The 18,012-nt window shown below is 48.2% G+C and overlaps 1 protein-coding gene across 8 annotated transcripts in view; it reads right to left on the bottom strand.

Moving 5' to 3' along the window:
- DOCK7 (dedicator of cytokinesis 7) overlaps positions 1 to 18,012 on the bottom strand; it is a 171,812-nt gene that overhangs the window by 59,126 nt on the left and 94,674 nt on the right. For all 8 annotated transcript variants that reach the window (XM_043964124.1, XM_043964125.1, XM_043964126.1 and 5 more), the window contains exons 15-16: positions 4,935 to 5,052; positions 1,508 to 1,578 (exon numbers count right to left, since the gene is read on the bottom strand). In XM_043964124.1, the coding sequence (XP_043820059.1) occupies positions 1,508 to 1,578; positions 4,935 to 5,052 (189 nt within the window). The remainder of the gene's footprint in view (positions 1 to 1,507; positions 1,579 to 4,934; positions 5,053 to 18,012) is intronic.

Below are 18,012 nucleotides of genomic sequence, written 5' to 3'. Positions count from 1 at the left end.
CTGCCCAGTGTAGAGTGCTTGCCTTGAGTTCAAATCCGACCTCAGACACTGACTAGCTGTGTGACCCTGGCCAAGTCACTCTGGCTGCCTCAGTCTTCCCACTGGTAGAACAGGGAGAATATGAGCACCCACCTCTCAGGGTTGCTGTCAGTGCCCAAGGAAGCCTTTCTCCATCCTCCTCACGCTTGTGCTTTTGCTTGGCTGATATCTCCGGTTCATTCTGCCTACAGCTGGTCAGCACCCTGTGATCCGCATCTCCCCCATTAGCATGTGAGCCCCTCAATGTCTCTCACCTGCCTCTGTATCCCCCGAGCTTGGCTCAGGGCCTGGCACACAGTAGGCGCCATATCTACTGACTACCTGTAAAGGGTTCGGTCCCTGCATCTGTGAGCCAGTGAGAAGCCTGAGAGGCGGGTGAGCCCTCGGGATGGGGAGGCAGGAGCCCAAGAGAGCAGCATGGGTCCTCAGAGGATGATCAGAAGGAGCGTGAGGACCGACTAAGCAAAGGAGATGGATGGGGCGGCCAAACACGCAGGGGGCGAGGGGACCGAGGGGGGTGAGTCAACATAGCAGGAGTGGAGGAGCAGGGAAAAGTGGGAGCGGTTCCAGAGGCTGAGGGTCAGGGGGCAGAGGAAGGGGACAGACAGGGCCCGGTGTCTTCTCTGCGCGCTGCCTGTCTGTATGTGGAAGGAAAGACCTGAGCTGGGATGGAAAGAAGAGCCCCAAGGAGAGGCGAGGGCCGAGGCCTTGCAAGGCCTTTCCTGGGAGGGGAGCTGGGAGTCCAGAGGTCATCAGGGTCATGCTGGGAACTGAAGGGGGCATGAAGTGGGGTGACAACAGGGAGAAGCGTCAGGTGAGAAGGAAGATTTAGGAAAGTCCATTTGTGTCCAGTGGTCTTGCCACTGCCCCCAAAACAATAGGTCATCTGGTGAGATGGACAGAGGCAGAGATGGACCAAGGGAAGGCAGGAACAGGAGAACACGGACTCACAGGTAGAGGGACTCTGGGCGCCACTGAACCCAATTTCATCATTTTACAGGTAAGGAAACTGAGGCAGACAAAGGCAACTTGTCCAAGGTCACGTGGCTAGGAAGTGTCAGAGGCAGGATTTGAACCCAGATCTTTCTGACTTCAAGGTCACCACTCTACCACTCTATCCAATACACCACACTGTCACTCAGGGGGAAAAGACCATAAAGGTTCAGACACAGTTCAAGTGATAGTTTTGAGAGAGATGAATAAAATATGATCACAGCCTCCAGGGCCCAGCTGAGGTCAGACAGTGTGGATGGGGAGTGGACTCTGTGAGCACCAGCTTGATTTTCCCATCAATCCTCAGCCACCTGAGAGTTTGGGATCGAAAACTGCAGCACGGGAGTGAAAGAACCAGTGGGGGGCACCCAGGGGAAGGCAATCCCAAGCCCAGCGTCCATCTCCCAGAGTCTGGTACATTCAATGAACACAACCCATAGAGAGCTGGACGCCGTCAGTCGTCTGAATGCGGTACCTGTTGTGATACACCACGGCTGTGTAGGCTTCCTTTGAAAATTCTGAACAGCTGGATTTGCCAAAGATCACCTGCAACGAAGAACAGCGGCTGTTGAGAGTGTGAGGACAAAGCGGAACGTTTCAGGGAGGAGGAGCTCTGGGTATCCGGGCTCCATCGGACCCACTCACAAGCCCCTTAACAGAGACACATGTTCTCCCAAGGTCTGTCTCACGGGCAGCTTAACTTTCACCCCAAACTCTCCAAGTCTTGCCTCAGTCTAATGAGGGGCAAGACAGGACTTTCTCTCGTCTTCATTCTAAGTTTCAATATGAAAGGACATTCTAATCTATATGAGCCTGTGGGTCTGACGGGATGGCCAGCCCCAGCCCCACTGCTGTGTCTTGGGGCGACGCTGAAATGGGGCCTCTGTCTGGGGGTAAACAGGCAGACTAGCACCAAGCTGACAGGGTTGTTCTGAGTAAAAGGGGCACAAGCCGGTAAGACAATAAATGACCAGACTCTTTCCGTGTGGAGCCAATTAATGGCAGACACAGCCATCTGGGAGGGAAGACCAGCCCCTGTGGGGAAGTGTCAGTGACTCTGCGTCAGGATGAGCTGGGTTCAAGTCACAGAACTCTCTTGGGCCTCAATTCCCTCACTGCAAAGTGAGGGCACTTGAGCAGAGGACCTCTCGGGTTCCTTTCTGCCGTGGCCAGGGCTCAAGGCCTTGTCTCTGCCCTCACTAGCTGTGACCCTGGGCAATGGGAGCCTCAGTTTCTTCCACCACAAGATGGGAGGGATCCTGCTTGTATCGTCTAAGCAGTTAACATGGGAACTGAGGGAGATTGGCAAAGCCCTGTCTGAGGGTCGGCTGACGTGGTGGCATCATGTCTTTTGTGAAGGCGCCCGACGCCATCTGCCACCCGCACCTCCTCGTGTCCCTGTATCATGAGCAGTGGTGGGGGATACGGCCAAGCTTTGTCTGGTGCCCGTGAGCCAGGGAGGTCCTGCTCCAGGAAGCGCACAAGCAGGCACGGGGTGGAGAAATGAGCAGCTCTGTGTGGGCACTTTCCTCCCCAAAGGCCTGGGTACAGACTTTAGCCTCTCTGAAAACCAAGGACCACTTACCTCCCTGGGAAGTTGTGCGCATCAACAAATGATTCTGTGACAGGAAGGCTAGGGAAGAAAAGGATGCCCCTGAGCCCTGTGATGAGAGCGGGCAGAGCAGCTAGGTGGCACAGTGGATAGAGCACTGGCCCTGAAGTTGGGAAGACTCGAGTTCAAATCTCACCTCAGACACTTACTAGCTATGTGAGTCTAGGCAATTCATCAACCCCAACTGCCTTAAATATCGGGGACCATTTCCAGTTGTCCTGATGTATATCTCGCCACTGGACCCAGACCTCACATAAATTCAATTCAGCGCAAGTCATGACACCCCGACCCCCCCATGGTCTTCTTGGAGAATGAAGGACAAACAACAACAGAGAAAGCAGGGACCTCAGGGGCCATGAGGCACAGCCTCTTCACTGGCAGGCCCAGAGTCACACAGGAGAAGATGGCAAAGACAGAACACAAACTCAGGCCCTCGGCTCCTGATCCCGCCTCCCCCACGACCTCCTAGGTTGGGAGTAGTCCAAGATGACACTGATGACAACACCACGATACACCACAGAAAACGCTTCACCCACAAAAACCTTGCAGGCAGCTTGGGCAAGCGCTATGACTCCCATTTTACAAATGAGGAAACTGAGTCACACAACCCACATGAGGCAGAAGCTCCAGAAAACAGCCTTCCATAGAACATTTTCATCACTACAGCATCATAGGTTTTCAAACGCATTCTCATTCTTCTGTGCACACCAGCTTGGCTGCAAAGCTGCGACATGCCCGTGCGCATGCTCCAGAGATCAGGACATAGCAATTCTGAATGAGCTTCCTCTCTGCACCTTTGGAGTTTAACATCTGTGCTTGATGACTGCCCAGACTTCTTGGCCTCGGGACTCTCACCAACACACACTGGGCCAAGCATGGAAATGTCAACAAACTGAGCAAAGTGAGAACACAGCACACGAGGACAGGGATGGTTCCTGCTCCCGGCCTACGATGCCCCTCAGCAGTGAGGGCCCAATAAAGACGGGGAGCCCCCTCAGTGTGGCTGGGGAACCTCCTCAAGGGGCTTCCAGGGACTCCCAGGGGTAAGCAGAGAAAAGAGATGAGGAAGTGAACCCAGGAACAAGAAACACCGGGGATGAAAAGGGGCATGGGACAAAACCAGGGAGGCAGAGAGAAGATTCCAGAAGGAACGTTTCCCCAAGATCAGATGGAAGTGGTTTGTCCCCTTCCCCCCCTTTCCAAATTTAAACATAAATAGCAGCAGAGCTATGGCCACTCCCATGCCCGGAGCAATCTGGGCCACAGACATTCACACTGAGCTCTGAAGGCTGCAGAGGCTTTCTCTAGCCTCATTCCCTTAAAGCTTTGTTCCTTACAAGGCACTGTGCTGACCGACAACCCCCTTCTCAGGAAGCTGAAATCCGATGATTCCCATCTTCCAGATGAGGACGTTCAAGCACAGGCCAGTCACACAACTGGTGAGTGTCAGACAGCAGGGGGCCTCGAACCCAGGTCTCCATCCCTCTACCTGTCCCCACCCTCCTATTCTAAAGACCTCCCTGGTGAGTGCCACAGGGCCAACTCCCTCAGCACTGGAGCTGGCTGTGGAACCCCCAGAATCAGGCTCCCAGATTTCAAAGGGGCCTGATGACATCTGGTCACAGAATCTCAGTTGCAGTGGCCTCAGTGGCCATCTGGTCTGACAGAGAGTTGAACAACAAAACCCACAGGAGGCCATTCCAGATCCGACTAAAGACCCCGGGGGACAGGCGAGCCACCCCTTCCTAAGGGACCCCCTCTATATCTGGCTGTTGCCTACAGCCTCCTGTCCCGCTCTCTTCCCTACACTGAATCCTACGGTTCAGGCAAACAGAATCCACCATTCCTTAGCTCCCCTCCCACCATTGCGGTCTTGACTGACCCTATTCCTGCAAAGCCAATGTACATCAGGCCCTTCCTGATCTCCCTGGCTTGCCCCTCTAGAGCACTCTGAAGTGATAACCCATCGCACGTGGCCTCCTGCTCAATGAGTGCAGACATGTCTCCTCTCTCCAGATACATTATAAACTCCTTAGGTTAAGACATCCATCTACCTTGGTCATCGCTGTATTTCCCTGCAGCGTGTGGACCAGTCAATAAACATGTGTTGACCGAATGAATATTTAACTTGGTTTGGAAATATACATGTTTATATCCACACCAAAAAGTTCTTCACTCAGACATTTTTTAACAGATAATTTCAGGTTTGAGTTTTCTGGCTCCCATCCAAGTGGGAGAAAACAAAATCACAGCTAGAGAGGAGAGGAAGAGAACAAATCCTGTTTCTTACCGGCATGGCATTGCTGGGATCCTCCCCATACATAAACTGGACTTTTACAGTGATGTTTCTGGCAGAGCCCTGACGATTGGCAAAATTGAGGCTCTGGGGATATACGTAGAGGAGATTCCTGTGAAGGCAATAATGTAAAAATTGGTGAGTTTTCACATAAAGGAAAAAATAGTATCATCAAACATCCTTAAAAGAAGAAGTAACTTGAGGAATAATAAATCAAAATGAGCACAGCTACATATACCGGTTTAGAGCGTAAAAACCAATTCCACCTAGGAAATTTTGATTTGTTACGGTATTTCTGCATTCTTAAAACCAAACTTTCCCAAAGTTTCTGTTTGTAGAGTATAACATTAACTAAGAACACCTCAGTAGGAAAAGATGATAACTCAGGCCTTGGGAGTTGTAAATCTCATCATCGTTGCCTTTTTCAATGGGTTTTAACCCCCCCAGCAAATTTGAGGATGGAGATTTTCATCATAATGACCTAGGTCATCAAAGGTTAGATCTGATTTCCACAAAAATGATATTTGACAAATTTTTATATCTGTTGCAATAATACATAATTACACATTAGAGACACAATAACATAATTACATGTCATAAAACCGTACCAACTCTGAAAATATCAGAAAAGACCGAGGAACACGGCAACGGAAGGGAGTGGGGCATAACAGAAGAGCTGTCGACATCCCTGACAGAGATCGAGCATTTTCCAAGGACCTCAGGGATCAGAGAGAGTCAGGCTGTTCAGTCTCGGTTCCAAGGACATGGAGTTTAGGGTTCTATGCCCATCCCTTCCCTCCAAGACAAGCAAACCAAGATTCAGAGAAGAAAAAGGACGATGGTGCGAATAACGCAGTCGTACGTGACAGGGCCACAGCCAAGCCAGGCTGGGCCTCAAAGTCTAAACGCAGGCCTCCTTCCATCGCGGAATGCTGCCTCCTTCTTCACTTAGAATAAGTACAGCGATAAAAGCTGCTCAGAATCCAAGTCCAACGCTGAAGGAATAAATAAACATCTAAGTTCTGGTGCCTCCTCACAGAGGAGACTGCTACACAGCTCCAAGGGAAAAGAGAGAAGGGACTATGAAGGTCAACTGAGACAATATTGGTTTTGTTTTCTTTGCGGGGCAATGAGGGTTAAGTGACTTGCCCAGGGTCACACAGCTAGTGAGTGTCAAGTGTCTGAGGCTGGATTTGAACTCATGTAAAACAGTCCAGGAGGCAGCTAGGTGGCACAGTGGATAAAGCACCGGCCCTGGATTAAGGAGGACATGAGTTCAAATCCAGCCTCAGACACGTGACACTCACTAGCTGTGTGACCTTAGGCAAGTCACTTAACCCTCATTGCCCTGCAAAGGGGAAAAAAAAAATCTCTAAAAAAACAAAACAGCCCAGCACTTGCCAAGTAATAAGACACCTGAGAAACTCTGGATTCCCTCTGCCTTCCCTTCACCTCATGTGTGAATTTTGAATATAAACACAAAGACATAAAACATTAATGGGTCAAAGGACATTTCTATGGATCTGTATCAACACTTCAGCTTTAATATCCTAATTATAAATAAAACGGTCCTATTTTTTTGGATAATGCCGACTTTTAGAATTTTCTAAGCAAGTAGATTTCCTGACCATAACTAGTGTCTCCAACAACAGCTGTCTGTGCACTTGCGGTCTTTCTGGGGTGTCTCCCGCGCTGCCCCTATTACAACAAGAACAGAAGGATAAGGGAGGGTAGGACTGAGATGGCAGGATCCTGAGACCCGCCCGTCCTACCCCAGCCTCTCTGCTGACCTACAATCTTGAAGCTCCAACTGCTCTTCAAATGCCTTCAGCTGCATGCCGAGGAGACAAGTGAGACTCGGCCTGACCCCCAGCCCACCCCAGCCTTCCTGCACTTACTCCGGCCGCCCTGTGCTTGGGCCGCTCCTCTTCCCCATCTCTGCCCCCAGCCTCTCCTCTGGCTTCTTTCAGATCTCAGCCAGGGTCGCCCAGTCCTCCTTCCAAGTCGTTTCCGGTCTCAATGATCCTCATCCCCAATTTATCTGGTCTCCAGCTTGTCTGTACCTAATTGCTGGCATGTTGTCTCTCCCATTAGACCGTGGGCTTCTGGAGTGGGAGACTCTTCTCACCTTCCTCTGTATCCCCAACAATTAACACGGTGCCGGGTGTGACAGACAGTCCATGGGAACCAAAAGCAATCATTTATACAGTACCAACAACTTTCCATTTGGCCAATTTTTTGATCGAACGATTTTTAAATACCTCTACTAAGTTATCAGTCGTTTAATTTAATTCAATTACAGCTTTCAAAAACCCCGGGATTTTCATATCATTAAACACCCATATAAGTGTTAATGCAATGCTAGTAAAAATCAGTGTTTATCTTGGGCTCCTTCCTTGTCCAACAGCACGAGAGCCCGGTTCCAAATCCAAGCTTTGCTGCTTAGTGTTTTTGAGCTCTAGAGAATCACCAGTTCTGAGCTTCAGTTTCCTCACAGATAAGGGAGGAGAAATAACGTCTCCTTAGGCTGTGACGAACACAAGCTTATACACACATGTATGTATATGGGTACGTGTGGGTGTGTTATTGCCATGTTTCTTAGGCACATTAAAAACTCAAGTTACATCAGCTTCCTTATCAGTAACAGACCGGATGATTTCTCGGGGCCCTTCCAGACCTAACATTAAATAATTCTAGGACCTCTGTTTACAGTCCTTGAACTCTGAGTCCAAACCGCCCTTGTGGGCCCCGTTAAACACACATCGACAGATCGCATTTCGGAGGGGCCCATCACTGGGTGCTTGAGAGAAGTCCCTCGCCAGCCTGTCTGTCTGCTTAAGGAGCTGCTGTTGCTCTTTGCTGGATCCATCCATTAGAATGCAGGTTGCAGTAACCAGCCTCAGACACGTGACACTCACTAGCTGTGTGACCTTAGGCAAGTCACTTAACCCTCATTGCCCTGCAAAGGGGAAAAAACAAATCTCTAAAAAAACAAAACAGCCCAGCGTAAAAACCAATTCCACCTAGGAAATTTTGATTTGTTACGGTATTTCTGCATTCTTAAAACCAAACTTTCCCAAAGTTTCTGTTTGTAGAGTATAACATTAACTAAGAACACCTCAGTAGGAAAAGATGATAACTCAGGCCTTTGGAGTTGTTCCTCATCTACCCTTTCACACCCACTCAATGAAGCCCCTCCAGGCCCTGCTGCTCCTTTGATGCCCTTGGCCAGTGACAGGGCCCCGGGCACTGCTGCCGCCTCCCTGCACATCAGGGGCCTTCTGGACAGAACCCAGGATGGCTCCTCCTCTCCGGCCTCCTCCTCACCTCCACCTCTCAGAACTCCAGGTTTCTTTCCAGTCTCAGCTCAAGCCTCACCTTCCCCACGAGCTCTTTCTGAGCCCTCATCTCGTGCCTTTTACCCAAGTCACCTTGTGCTTACTTGGTATCCATTCTGTGCCAGCCAGGTGGGAAGCCCTTTCTGTCTGTGTCCTCGTGCCTCACACTTTGCCTGGGACTTAGCAGGTGCTGCATACTAAGTGCTTGTGGGTTGGCTGATCAATGCTCTCAGAGTCTCCTCTCACCTATCCCTGCTTCTACCTTTGGTATCTCTTTTAAAAGTCTAACTGGGCGGGGGGGGGGGGGGGGGGGGGCAGCTAGGTGGTGCAGTGGATAGAGCACCGGCCCTGGAGTCAGGAATACCTGAGTTCAAGTCAGGCCTCAGACACTTAACACTTACTAGCTGCGTGACCCTGGGCAAGTCACTTAACCTCAATTGCCTCGCTTAAAAAAAAAAAGTCTAACTGGGCTCACAAGTGTCCTCTGCAAGTATGTCATTCTTTCCTTCAGAAATCTCCCTCTTCCTCTTCATTGAAATGGTTTCTCTTTGTTCTTCCTTCTTTCTTGACCCTCCTTTGATCTTTCGGGCAGATGGCTTCCCTCGTAAAGAACCTTTCCTTGGCATTATACTTGGGCTTTCTCTAGACCCTTTATGAGTCTATGTTGCTTGCCAGACTTGGTTTCGCTTTCCTCTCTTCTATCCTAAATTCTACAATGATATGGTCACTTCTTCCCAAGCTTCCCATCATGTCCACACCAGCCACCAATTTCTCTTTGTAGGGAAGCTCAGATCTGCAATGGAATTTCCCCTGTTGATTCTGCTGCTTCTGAAGGCCAGACTTGCCATTGAGTCACATTAACACATGATTAGTCGCTCAGTCTATGTGCCTAAGTTACTCACAGGCCATCAAAGGGGAATGGGAACATCACACTGAAAGAGTGGATCAGAGAGAAAGAATTCCCAAGCGAGAAACTAGATGGTGTCAGTCTACCTGCTGCAAGATACAGAATGAGTGTTGCTTCTACCTGGCAGTGGCTGGCCGGAGGAGCTGCTAACTCTTTTGCCACGTAGCTGGTAGGTCAGCTCTGCGAGAGGCCGTGACCTCCAAATCAGACAGGAACCTTCTTCATTCTCAAGTCACACAATAAGAGCCCCTCGATTTTATCCCACTGGGGGTCCAAGCTCGGACTTCGGAAAGCATCCTGCCCAATTCCATTGTGGTCTTGCTGAATTGAGCTGCCTGCCCAAGGTTGCACGGGTGACAGAGCGAGGCTCCACACCCAGAGTTCTGGGGATCATGCCAGGCTGGGCACTGCCCACTTCTAACCTGGGACAGAGAAGATCATGGAAGGAGATGCTCCCTGGCACCTGGGCCCGTACCTGTCCTTGACACTGACACAGCAAGTACTGGAATATCATTATTTGTGTCCTCGTGGGCTTGCGGTGCAGGGGTCAACGCGTGCTGGAGTTAGAGTCGGGACGTTCTTGTGTCCACATTCTGTCTCCCACACTGACCAACTATCCGGCCACAGGTCAACTTGCCAGCCCGTGTGAGAGATGGAGCTTACAACCTCTGCAGTCACTGACTTGCTTACCGTAATATCACACTGGCCCGTAAAGAACCTCTAAGGAGTCCAATAAAACTGCTAGGTCTTTTCCAGGCAAACTGCTGCCTATCCATCTGCATGTGTGACAAGGGGGTCTCCATCCCCTTGTCCAAATCGGGGGATAAACAGGTAGATAGTGTTTGCACGTCAGTCCCCTGATGTAGCACTGAACATGCCTCAAACCTTTCACCCCAAAGACTTGCACAGAGGTGGTAAATAAATGATGATCGCTGCATTTTGGCCCCAGTTCTTCCCTCCTATGTTTAACTATCTTACCCAGTCTTCATTTCAGGTGACAAAACATCCAGCTGAGGTACATAACTGGCCACGATCATTCAGCCCTGGGAGGTCAGAATGTCTCACTGAAATGCAGAAGATGTATATCTCCATTTTTGGATAAATTTGCAAAGAATAAAAAACATTAGCTAGAGGTTTTCATTGTACTATTTTTAGATGGCCAAATTGGGGGAGGGGAGGTGGGCTGAGAAGGTATAAGAATGAAACAGAGGCCACAACATAAACAAAACTGAATTCTGCTTTATGTCACTGAGTGAAAGCCCATGATGACCCCTCATACTGCTATGACTGATTATTTATAGAGCCCAATGAGATAATCAGCTTTCCAAATAAATATATCTCAAGATCCACGTGTACTAAATCTATACTTTGGTAATTTTTTCCAACTCAAACCAAAGCAACCACTACCCACTTGGTCATAAGCTCTTTCTTATTCTTCTGTTTTTTCAGTGCGCAAGACAAAACACATGATAGAAATCATGGTGAGGCTGTCACTAGCACATCTGAATCTACAGGAATAAAAGGAGAGACAGCAATTCCATTTCCCCCAGTCAATACAGGAACTTAATGACAGAATCTGGTGTTCTAATTCTCTGCTCTTCTTTCTTATACTCCACAAGGCTCTGCTGACATGGACATTTGGTCAAAAGATTTTTGCTTAGACAAAATGGACAATTTAAATGACATAAAATGCAAATGCTCTTGTACAATAAACCAATGCAAAATCAATGAAACATGAAGAGAAACTAGCAACTTGAGGCCAATCTTGACAAAGAGCTTCACTGATGAAAGTGTAGCAGGCAAGATGTATACGGGATCGACACAAAGAAAATGAGGAACTGCTCCCCTAAGAGATAAGCGGTCAAATGATACAGAGAGAAAACTGGCTCTTTCTGTAGCAGAAAGATTATGATTCAAGAGGCAGACCATTCACCGTGGAATGGATAGATAACAGCGTGACGTAAGAAACACCTAACAGGAGCAATTCTGAGAGACACAAGAAGAGTTCCATGAGCAGATGTGAGGGACAGAGACAGCAGCATGGGTGACGACAAGGGTGTAAATGAAGGTGTCCCTGCCGAGCAGCTGAACCCGCCTCTGAGGTAGCGATCAGGGAGTCACATGGGTGCACGCCGCCCTGAGAGGGACACAAATTTCCTCACTCAGACTACCTGTTAAGCACAGTTTTGGGGTCTGCTGCCAGTGTTATAACAGACTTCACTAAAGGGTTGGATGGTTGGAAAGAAAATGATGTTAAAAATGCACTGACAAGAGGGGGCAGCTAGGTGGCGCAGTGAATAAAGCACCAGCCCTGGAGTCAAGAGGACCTGAGTTCAAATCCGGTCTCAGACACTTGACACTTACTAGCTGTGTGACCCTGGGCAAGTCACTTAACCCTCATTGCCCTGCAAAAAACCCCCAAAAAACAAAATAACAACAACAACAACAAAACCAATATGTATCAACTGTTGGACAGAGGGCTTCCCATCCTTCGAGGAGGGGGGTGGCCCAGCATACCTTCCCCTCTGACCTGCCTCTGCACCACCCAGGCCCCAGGCATTGCCATCTACCCTTCTGCGACCCTCCCTGGGCTCCGTGGGCCCATAACTGGGTTAGGCCAGAGGCCCTACATCTGGGCCCTCAGTGAAACCCTCCTGTGTGCACTGCCTCTTCTAATCAGAATACGAGCTGCTCCTGGACTGCAGGTATGGTACGTGCCTATAAATCCCAGCTTCCTGAGGCTGAGGTGGATGGATTCCATCAGCTTGGGAGTTCTGAATGGAAAGAGACTCTGCCAATAGAGTGTCTATTGGGGGTGGTCCAACGGATTGCCTAAGGAAGGATGGGTCAGCCCAGGAGACAGAGTAGGACATGGCTCCTGTGCCCGTCAGTGGTGCTATCAGGCCCATGAGTAGCCCCTAAATTCTCAGCCTGGGCAGGATAAGAGGAACCAGTCTTTTTTTTTTTTTTTTTTTTTTTTTTTTTTTTTGCGGGGCAGTGGGGGTTAAGTGACTTGCCCACGGTCACACAGCTAGTAAGTGTCAAGTGTCTGAGGCCGGATTTGAACTCAGGAACTCCTGAATCCAGGGCCGGTGCTTTATCCACTGCGCCACCTAGCCGCCCCCGGAACCAGTCTTAAAAAATCTACTTGTAGGGGGCGGCTAGGTGGCGCAGTGGATAAAGCACCGGCCCTGGAGTCAGGAGTACCTGAGTTCAAATCCGGCCTCAGACACTTGACACTTACCAGCTGTGTGACCCTGGGCAAGTCACTTAACCCCCATTGCCCCACACAAAAAAAAAATTTAAAAAATCCACTTGTATCCCAGAACTTACCACAATATTTGTAACATAGTAAGTGCTTGTTAAATATTCTTCTCATTCAAAAAGAATAAACACTAATATAACTTGTGACTGTGTTCCTTAAAATACAAACCAAAATAAGTTCTTTGTTACCTTCATGTCTTATTATAAATGTCTCTAGTAACACAGTGAAGACACGTGATAAATACTGGCTTCTTTTTGGCTTATTAAATCACATTATAATTAATGTCAATGGGCATGTATAAATTTCCAATGGAAATTTACTTTGCAATACTTTAATCAAGCCCTTTGCAATGAGTATTAAAGGCTATACAATGAATGTGTTGGCTAAACCCAAATTAAAGAGTTTATAAGACAAAATAATGAAGTACGCTAGAAAATGAAAATAAAATAGGCGGCAATGCCCTGTGTTATATTAGGAAATCACACCTTCATGGTATTTCACAATCACCACCCCCTGAACAATCCAGGGAGGAGAAAGGACTTTGCTTTTTTGCTATTTCAAACAAGGATAAAAAGGATCCAAAGATTTTAAAGGGCTGGGAGCTTCTGGTTCTTAGAAACAACAGTTTCTGAAGTTCAGAATCCTTTTTTAACTTGCTCAGAAAATTTCCTGATTTTCTTGAAAGGGGGTATTTTTAGTAGATGGGCTATCCTATGAGAAAATTAGTCATATCCATTTTATTTGTATACAGAGAAGTTCAAGGAAAACAGGAATTCTGTTCCCCTCAACATGTGGTGTAAGTCAGACAGAAGAAACTGAAAAGGCAAATGAGAATAATTCTCCAAATGCCTTTTGTCGAACTCTCCCACGCGGCAGCTGTCTCCTCTCGCCTTCTAGTAACCCTGTCCCATAGCAGGGGGAATCCTTTCTGATGCACGGTGGTGAGAGCACCTGGTATTGCCTTGTTCAGACCACATGTGGCCTCCCCATTTTAGGAAGGAGATTCACTTTTCCATTGGAGAAGGTGCATAGGAGGGTACACACAGTGCCAGCTGTGTCACAAGAACCAGCACACAGAACTGGGGCTGTTCAGTGCCGAGGAGGGACAAGGGGAACGGACGGTTGTCTTCCAGCGTCTCAAGCTCCCCTGTGTTATGGTAGAAGGCTTACACGGGCACTCTTTGGCTTGAGGGCAGAACCACGGACAAGGGGTAAACACCGTAAAGAGGCAATTTAGGTTTGAGTCATCATAGGGAAACCCTTCCCAACATTCTCCCTTGTCATCTGCTGTCTTCGAGCAGAAGCTGGATGACCTCCTGTCATACTAGGCTCTGGGCTGGATGTGACGGCCACTGACTTCCCTTCCAATTCATGTCCCTCATGCGGGCCCAGCAGACACGGCCACTGTCACCATGGGAGCAGGCCAAGATGCAGCCGTGTGTCTTCAATGAAGCACTTTGATGTCAGGGCAGAGCAAGGGGTTCCAAGCGCCAGGCAGACGCAGGGCAGGGCACCTTATCCGAGTGGCCCTCTTCTGTGGAATGGCTCCTATTATAGTAACACGCATGTCCGCCCTTGGGCCCCTGGCCCTACAAACCAAAGTCTCTTTCAAACTAAAAGCCCCGAGACCCCTGCTCTCTGTCAATTCCCATTTCATAAAATGGTGGATGGAGACAGATCACAAAGCACGCTACCATCACAACACCTTCTCTGTTGTGACCTTTCTCTTTCATGAGGAAAGAGCTGATTAGCAGCTGCCACTTCTACCAAAGGGCAACAGGGGGCTAAGGCAGGCGAGCCCTCCGTGGCAGAGCATGGCACCTGCCCTTCTGTGGTACGCCTCTCCTTTTCAGCCCAGGCCCAGGCTGGACTTCGTAGCAGCATCTACCAAGGGCTGAACAAGCACAGCTGGAGGCTGACACACAGCCCCAAGCCGACCATGTTTAAACGCTTGGCTTTCAAACCCTTCCGTGATCCATGGTTATGGCTCTGCACCCTCTCTGTCCTCCTCACCCATCTTACACTTCACCGAACAGGATGGGTCTCTGGCCCAGGAACCAAGCTGCACATGCTGCTGTTTCCGAGTCTGTGCTGACGCTATCCCCTGTGCCTAGATGGTCTCCCCCGACCCCGTCCACCTAAACATCCTTCAAGCACCAACTCCCCTAAGAGCAACCCCTCCTTGGTAGCCTCTTCCAGACTAACGATGACCAGGCGGCAGGCACTCAGGTTTACAACGCGCTCGACAGCTCTTTTCAATCAGCACTACTATGTTGCGAGTATACAGCCTCTGTCATCGGGCAGCTTTCATTCTATGGCGAGAAACAGCGTATAACCCGGTCCCCATTAGCAGGAGGATTGAATCCCCTGCAGTCGTCCACTGCACATTTCTACGGAGCTGGAACCAAAGGCCGTGTTTTAATCGAACTTCAAAGAGGGCAGGGATCACTGCTTGGGAATCCCTTATCTGCACTAACTGGGACCCACCTGCCTGAATACACAAAACAGCGGTAAGCAAATACAAGGGGTTTCCAGGGACAGCTGAGGCACCCATGTCTGGGAGGACCCAGAGGCACCTTGTGCTTGTCATTCGAGTCTCACAACTACCTTATCTCATAAAGCATCATACATATGACTGTTATTTTCCATACTGCAGGTGAAGGGTAAGTGATCTCCTAATGACCCAACAAGTACCACTGGAAGAACAATTTGATGCTAGGTCTCTAATTAATCCAGGCCGGAGGCACTTCTGCTCCCACAGGCCGCCTGACACATCCTCAGGGTTAGAAAGGCTCTCAGGGGCCCTCTCACTAAATGTGGTTCTGAACACAATCTCTAACAAATGGTCATCTAGATCCTGCCCAGGACCCCCAAGAACCAGCAGTGCACATCTTCCTGGGACAGCGTCTCCTCTCCAATGCCTCTCTCCTGGGAATTTCCCACCTCGGCCCCCCGAGTGCCGTCCAAAGCACTCACCGTGGGCTTGGTGTGTACGTTACCCTGCACTATCATCATCTTTGTACATCCCTTCAGTACCCAGTAAAGAACTTTGGACAAAGCACACGATTTAAAAAAATGTTCCTGGCTCTGATTGTACTTTAAAAGAACAACAACAGCAAAAAGGGGTTTCTGTATTTTGTGTGTTATAGAAAAGGAGGAGGATCAAAGAAAAGACAGAACTGTCGGAGTGGACGAGACAAGGACAACAGATGGGGGAGAAAAGGCAGAAGAGCTTCATGTGATTTTGCTTGTTTTCTCGACTAAAGAGAATGACTGGACTGAAAGCAACCAAACAAAAATGGCCAATAAGGAACTGACAGTGAGGAAGGGCCTGGGGGCCCTTCAGGAGTTGAAGTCATCAGCCTAAAGGAGCCATATTCTCAGGTACTGAAAAAAAGCCCCCCAAAACCAGCAGCTATGATAGCTAAGCAACTGTCAGTATCACGGAAAGTCAATGGAGAATGGGAGTGGCACCATGGGGCTGTGGATAGCCAAGTGGTGACTCAATTTTTTTTAAAGTAAGGAAGAGAATGAAGGCTACAAATAGTCCTCTTAACTGATTCCTAGCAAAATGCTAAAAGGCATCATTAAAGAATTGGCTTGTAAACATCTGGAAAAGAAAGGAATTGTCACAAAGAACCACCATGGCCTCATCAAGAGTAGGTCATTAAAAAAAAAAAGAGTAGGTCATGCCAGCTTCGTTTTATTTCCTTTTTCAGCAGAGGTACAAAATTGGTAGTTCAAGGGAATGCGATAAATAAATACTAAATGAGTTTTAGCAAAGTATTCAATAGAAAAAAAATCTCTCCTGGCCTTTCTGTGGACAACTTGAAGATGTGACTGACACACCTCTACCACTGGAGTGTTTCAGATTAATTGGACAGAGGGATCTTGAGAGGTCATCAACAGTCGATGTCACCGTGGAAGGAGTTAGTTCTCCAACGGAGTACACCAGAGATCTGTCCTTCCTTCACTCAGTGTGGTTTAAGTTCCATAAATGCCATGCCTAGCACATTTGCAGATGACACAAGGCCGGGAAGGACAACCAACACACTGCATGATGGTCACTATTTAAATCTTGACAAACTAGACCACTGGAGCCAAATGGAATGGAAAGTTTTATCTACAAGTTCAAAAAATCAACTTCACAAGATGGAGAAAGCATGTTTGAAAAAGACCTGCTATTTTAGCAAACTCTAAGGTCAAAATAAGTCAACCCCATGATACAGGAGTCAAGAAAGTTAAAGCATTAAGACAGGCAAAGAGTCTAAACTATAGAGGCAATATTCTCATTGTGGTCAGCCACGGGCAGAACACATATGGTGACTGTGCTCTGGTTCTAGGCAGCACATTTTAGGAAGAAGGTACTTAAGTGAGAGAGTCCAGAGGAGGCCAAATGAGACAAGAAAGAACCGGGCCTTCACACCCCAGGGAACGGGAGATACTGAAGTTTGGTAAAGAAGAGACTTAGACACATAATTATCATTGTCTTCAACTATTTGAAGGGCTAGTGGGTAGAAACAAGATTATACATGTATGTCTTCAGCAGAGGGAAGAAAGAGGGGTAATGGGTAGAAAATGAAAACTGACACATTAACCCCAAAGAGGAAAGGGGGGCCTTTGGAGGTATTTGGGTTCCTCCTCATGGCAGGTATTTGAACAAAGTCTAAGTGAGATGCTGAAGAGGACATTCTTGTTCAGGCCCAGACAGGGCCAAATGACCCCTCAAGCCCCTTCCACATCTGAAACTGTGCTAGAGGTAAACTGAAACACATGGCCTGAGAAGCATCGAGGTTCACCAAACCAAAGTCAGACAATCATGGAGAGAATCAAGTTCTGGTTCTTGTGGGTCAAGAATCTGTAGCCAATTAATCTCTTTGAGATAATGGCGTCAATTCTTATAGAATTTTCCAGTTACTTTTCAATTAACCAAGATAAAAAAGTGAAAGTTCTTATGTTATAAAAACTGAATACACAAGGGGCAGCTAGATGGCGCAGTGGATAGAGCACCGGCCCTGGAGTCAGGAGTACCTGGGTTCAAATTTGGCCTCAGACACTTAACACTTACTAGCTGTGTGACTCTGGGCAAGTCACTTAACCCCAATTGCCTCACAAAAATACAAATAAAATAAAATAAATTTAAAAAAAACTGAATACACAAATTAAGATGGACAAATAATGCATCCAGCTGAAATAATTTAACACGACATACATATACAATGGTACATTCTATGCGAATATCAATACCAGGAGCATAAACTTAAATTCCAGGTTCTCAAAGAAATTTCACACTGCAGTTCGACTTCACAAACACCCAGAAATGGCCTTGCCAGCTTCCCCAAGAAGTCCTCCTTCTCCTCCCCTCTCAATGAAAACCACAAAATAGAAAAGCGTCAACTGCCGCAGAAATGGGAACTGCCCATGGCCGGCTGTCTGCCTGGGAAGTGGCTGTTTCTGTTACTGGTTTGGTGCTGCTTTTGTTTAACTCCATCAGGACGCATGCACGAGTGAATGGAAGAGCATAGCGTACGCTGCGCTAAACACAATGCTAAGTGCAGGAGA

This window comes from Dromiciops gliroides, chromosome 4, assembly GCF_019393635.1.
Source record: "Dromiciops gliroides isolate mDroGli1 chromosome 4, mDroGli1.pri, whole genome shotgun sequence".
In the NCBI taxonomy this organism is placed as follows: domain Eukaryota; kingdom Metazoa; phylum Chordata; class Mammalia; order Microbiotheria; family Microbiotheriidae; genus Dromiciops; species Dromiciops gliroides.
Note: the sequence above shows the minus strand (reverse complement) of the source record. Positions and strands in the feature narration are given on the sequence as shown.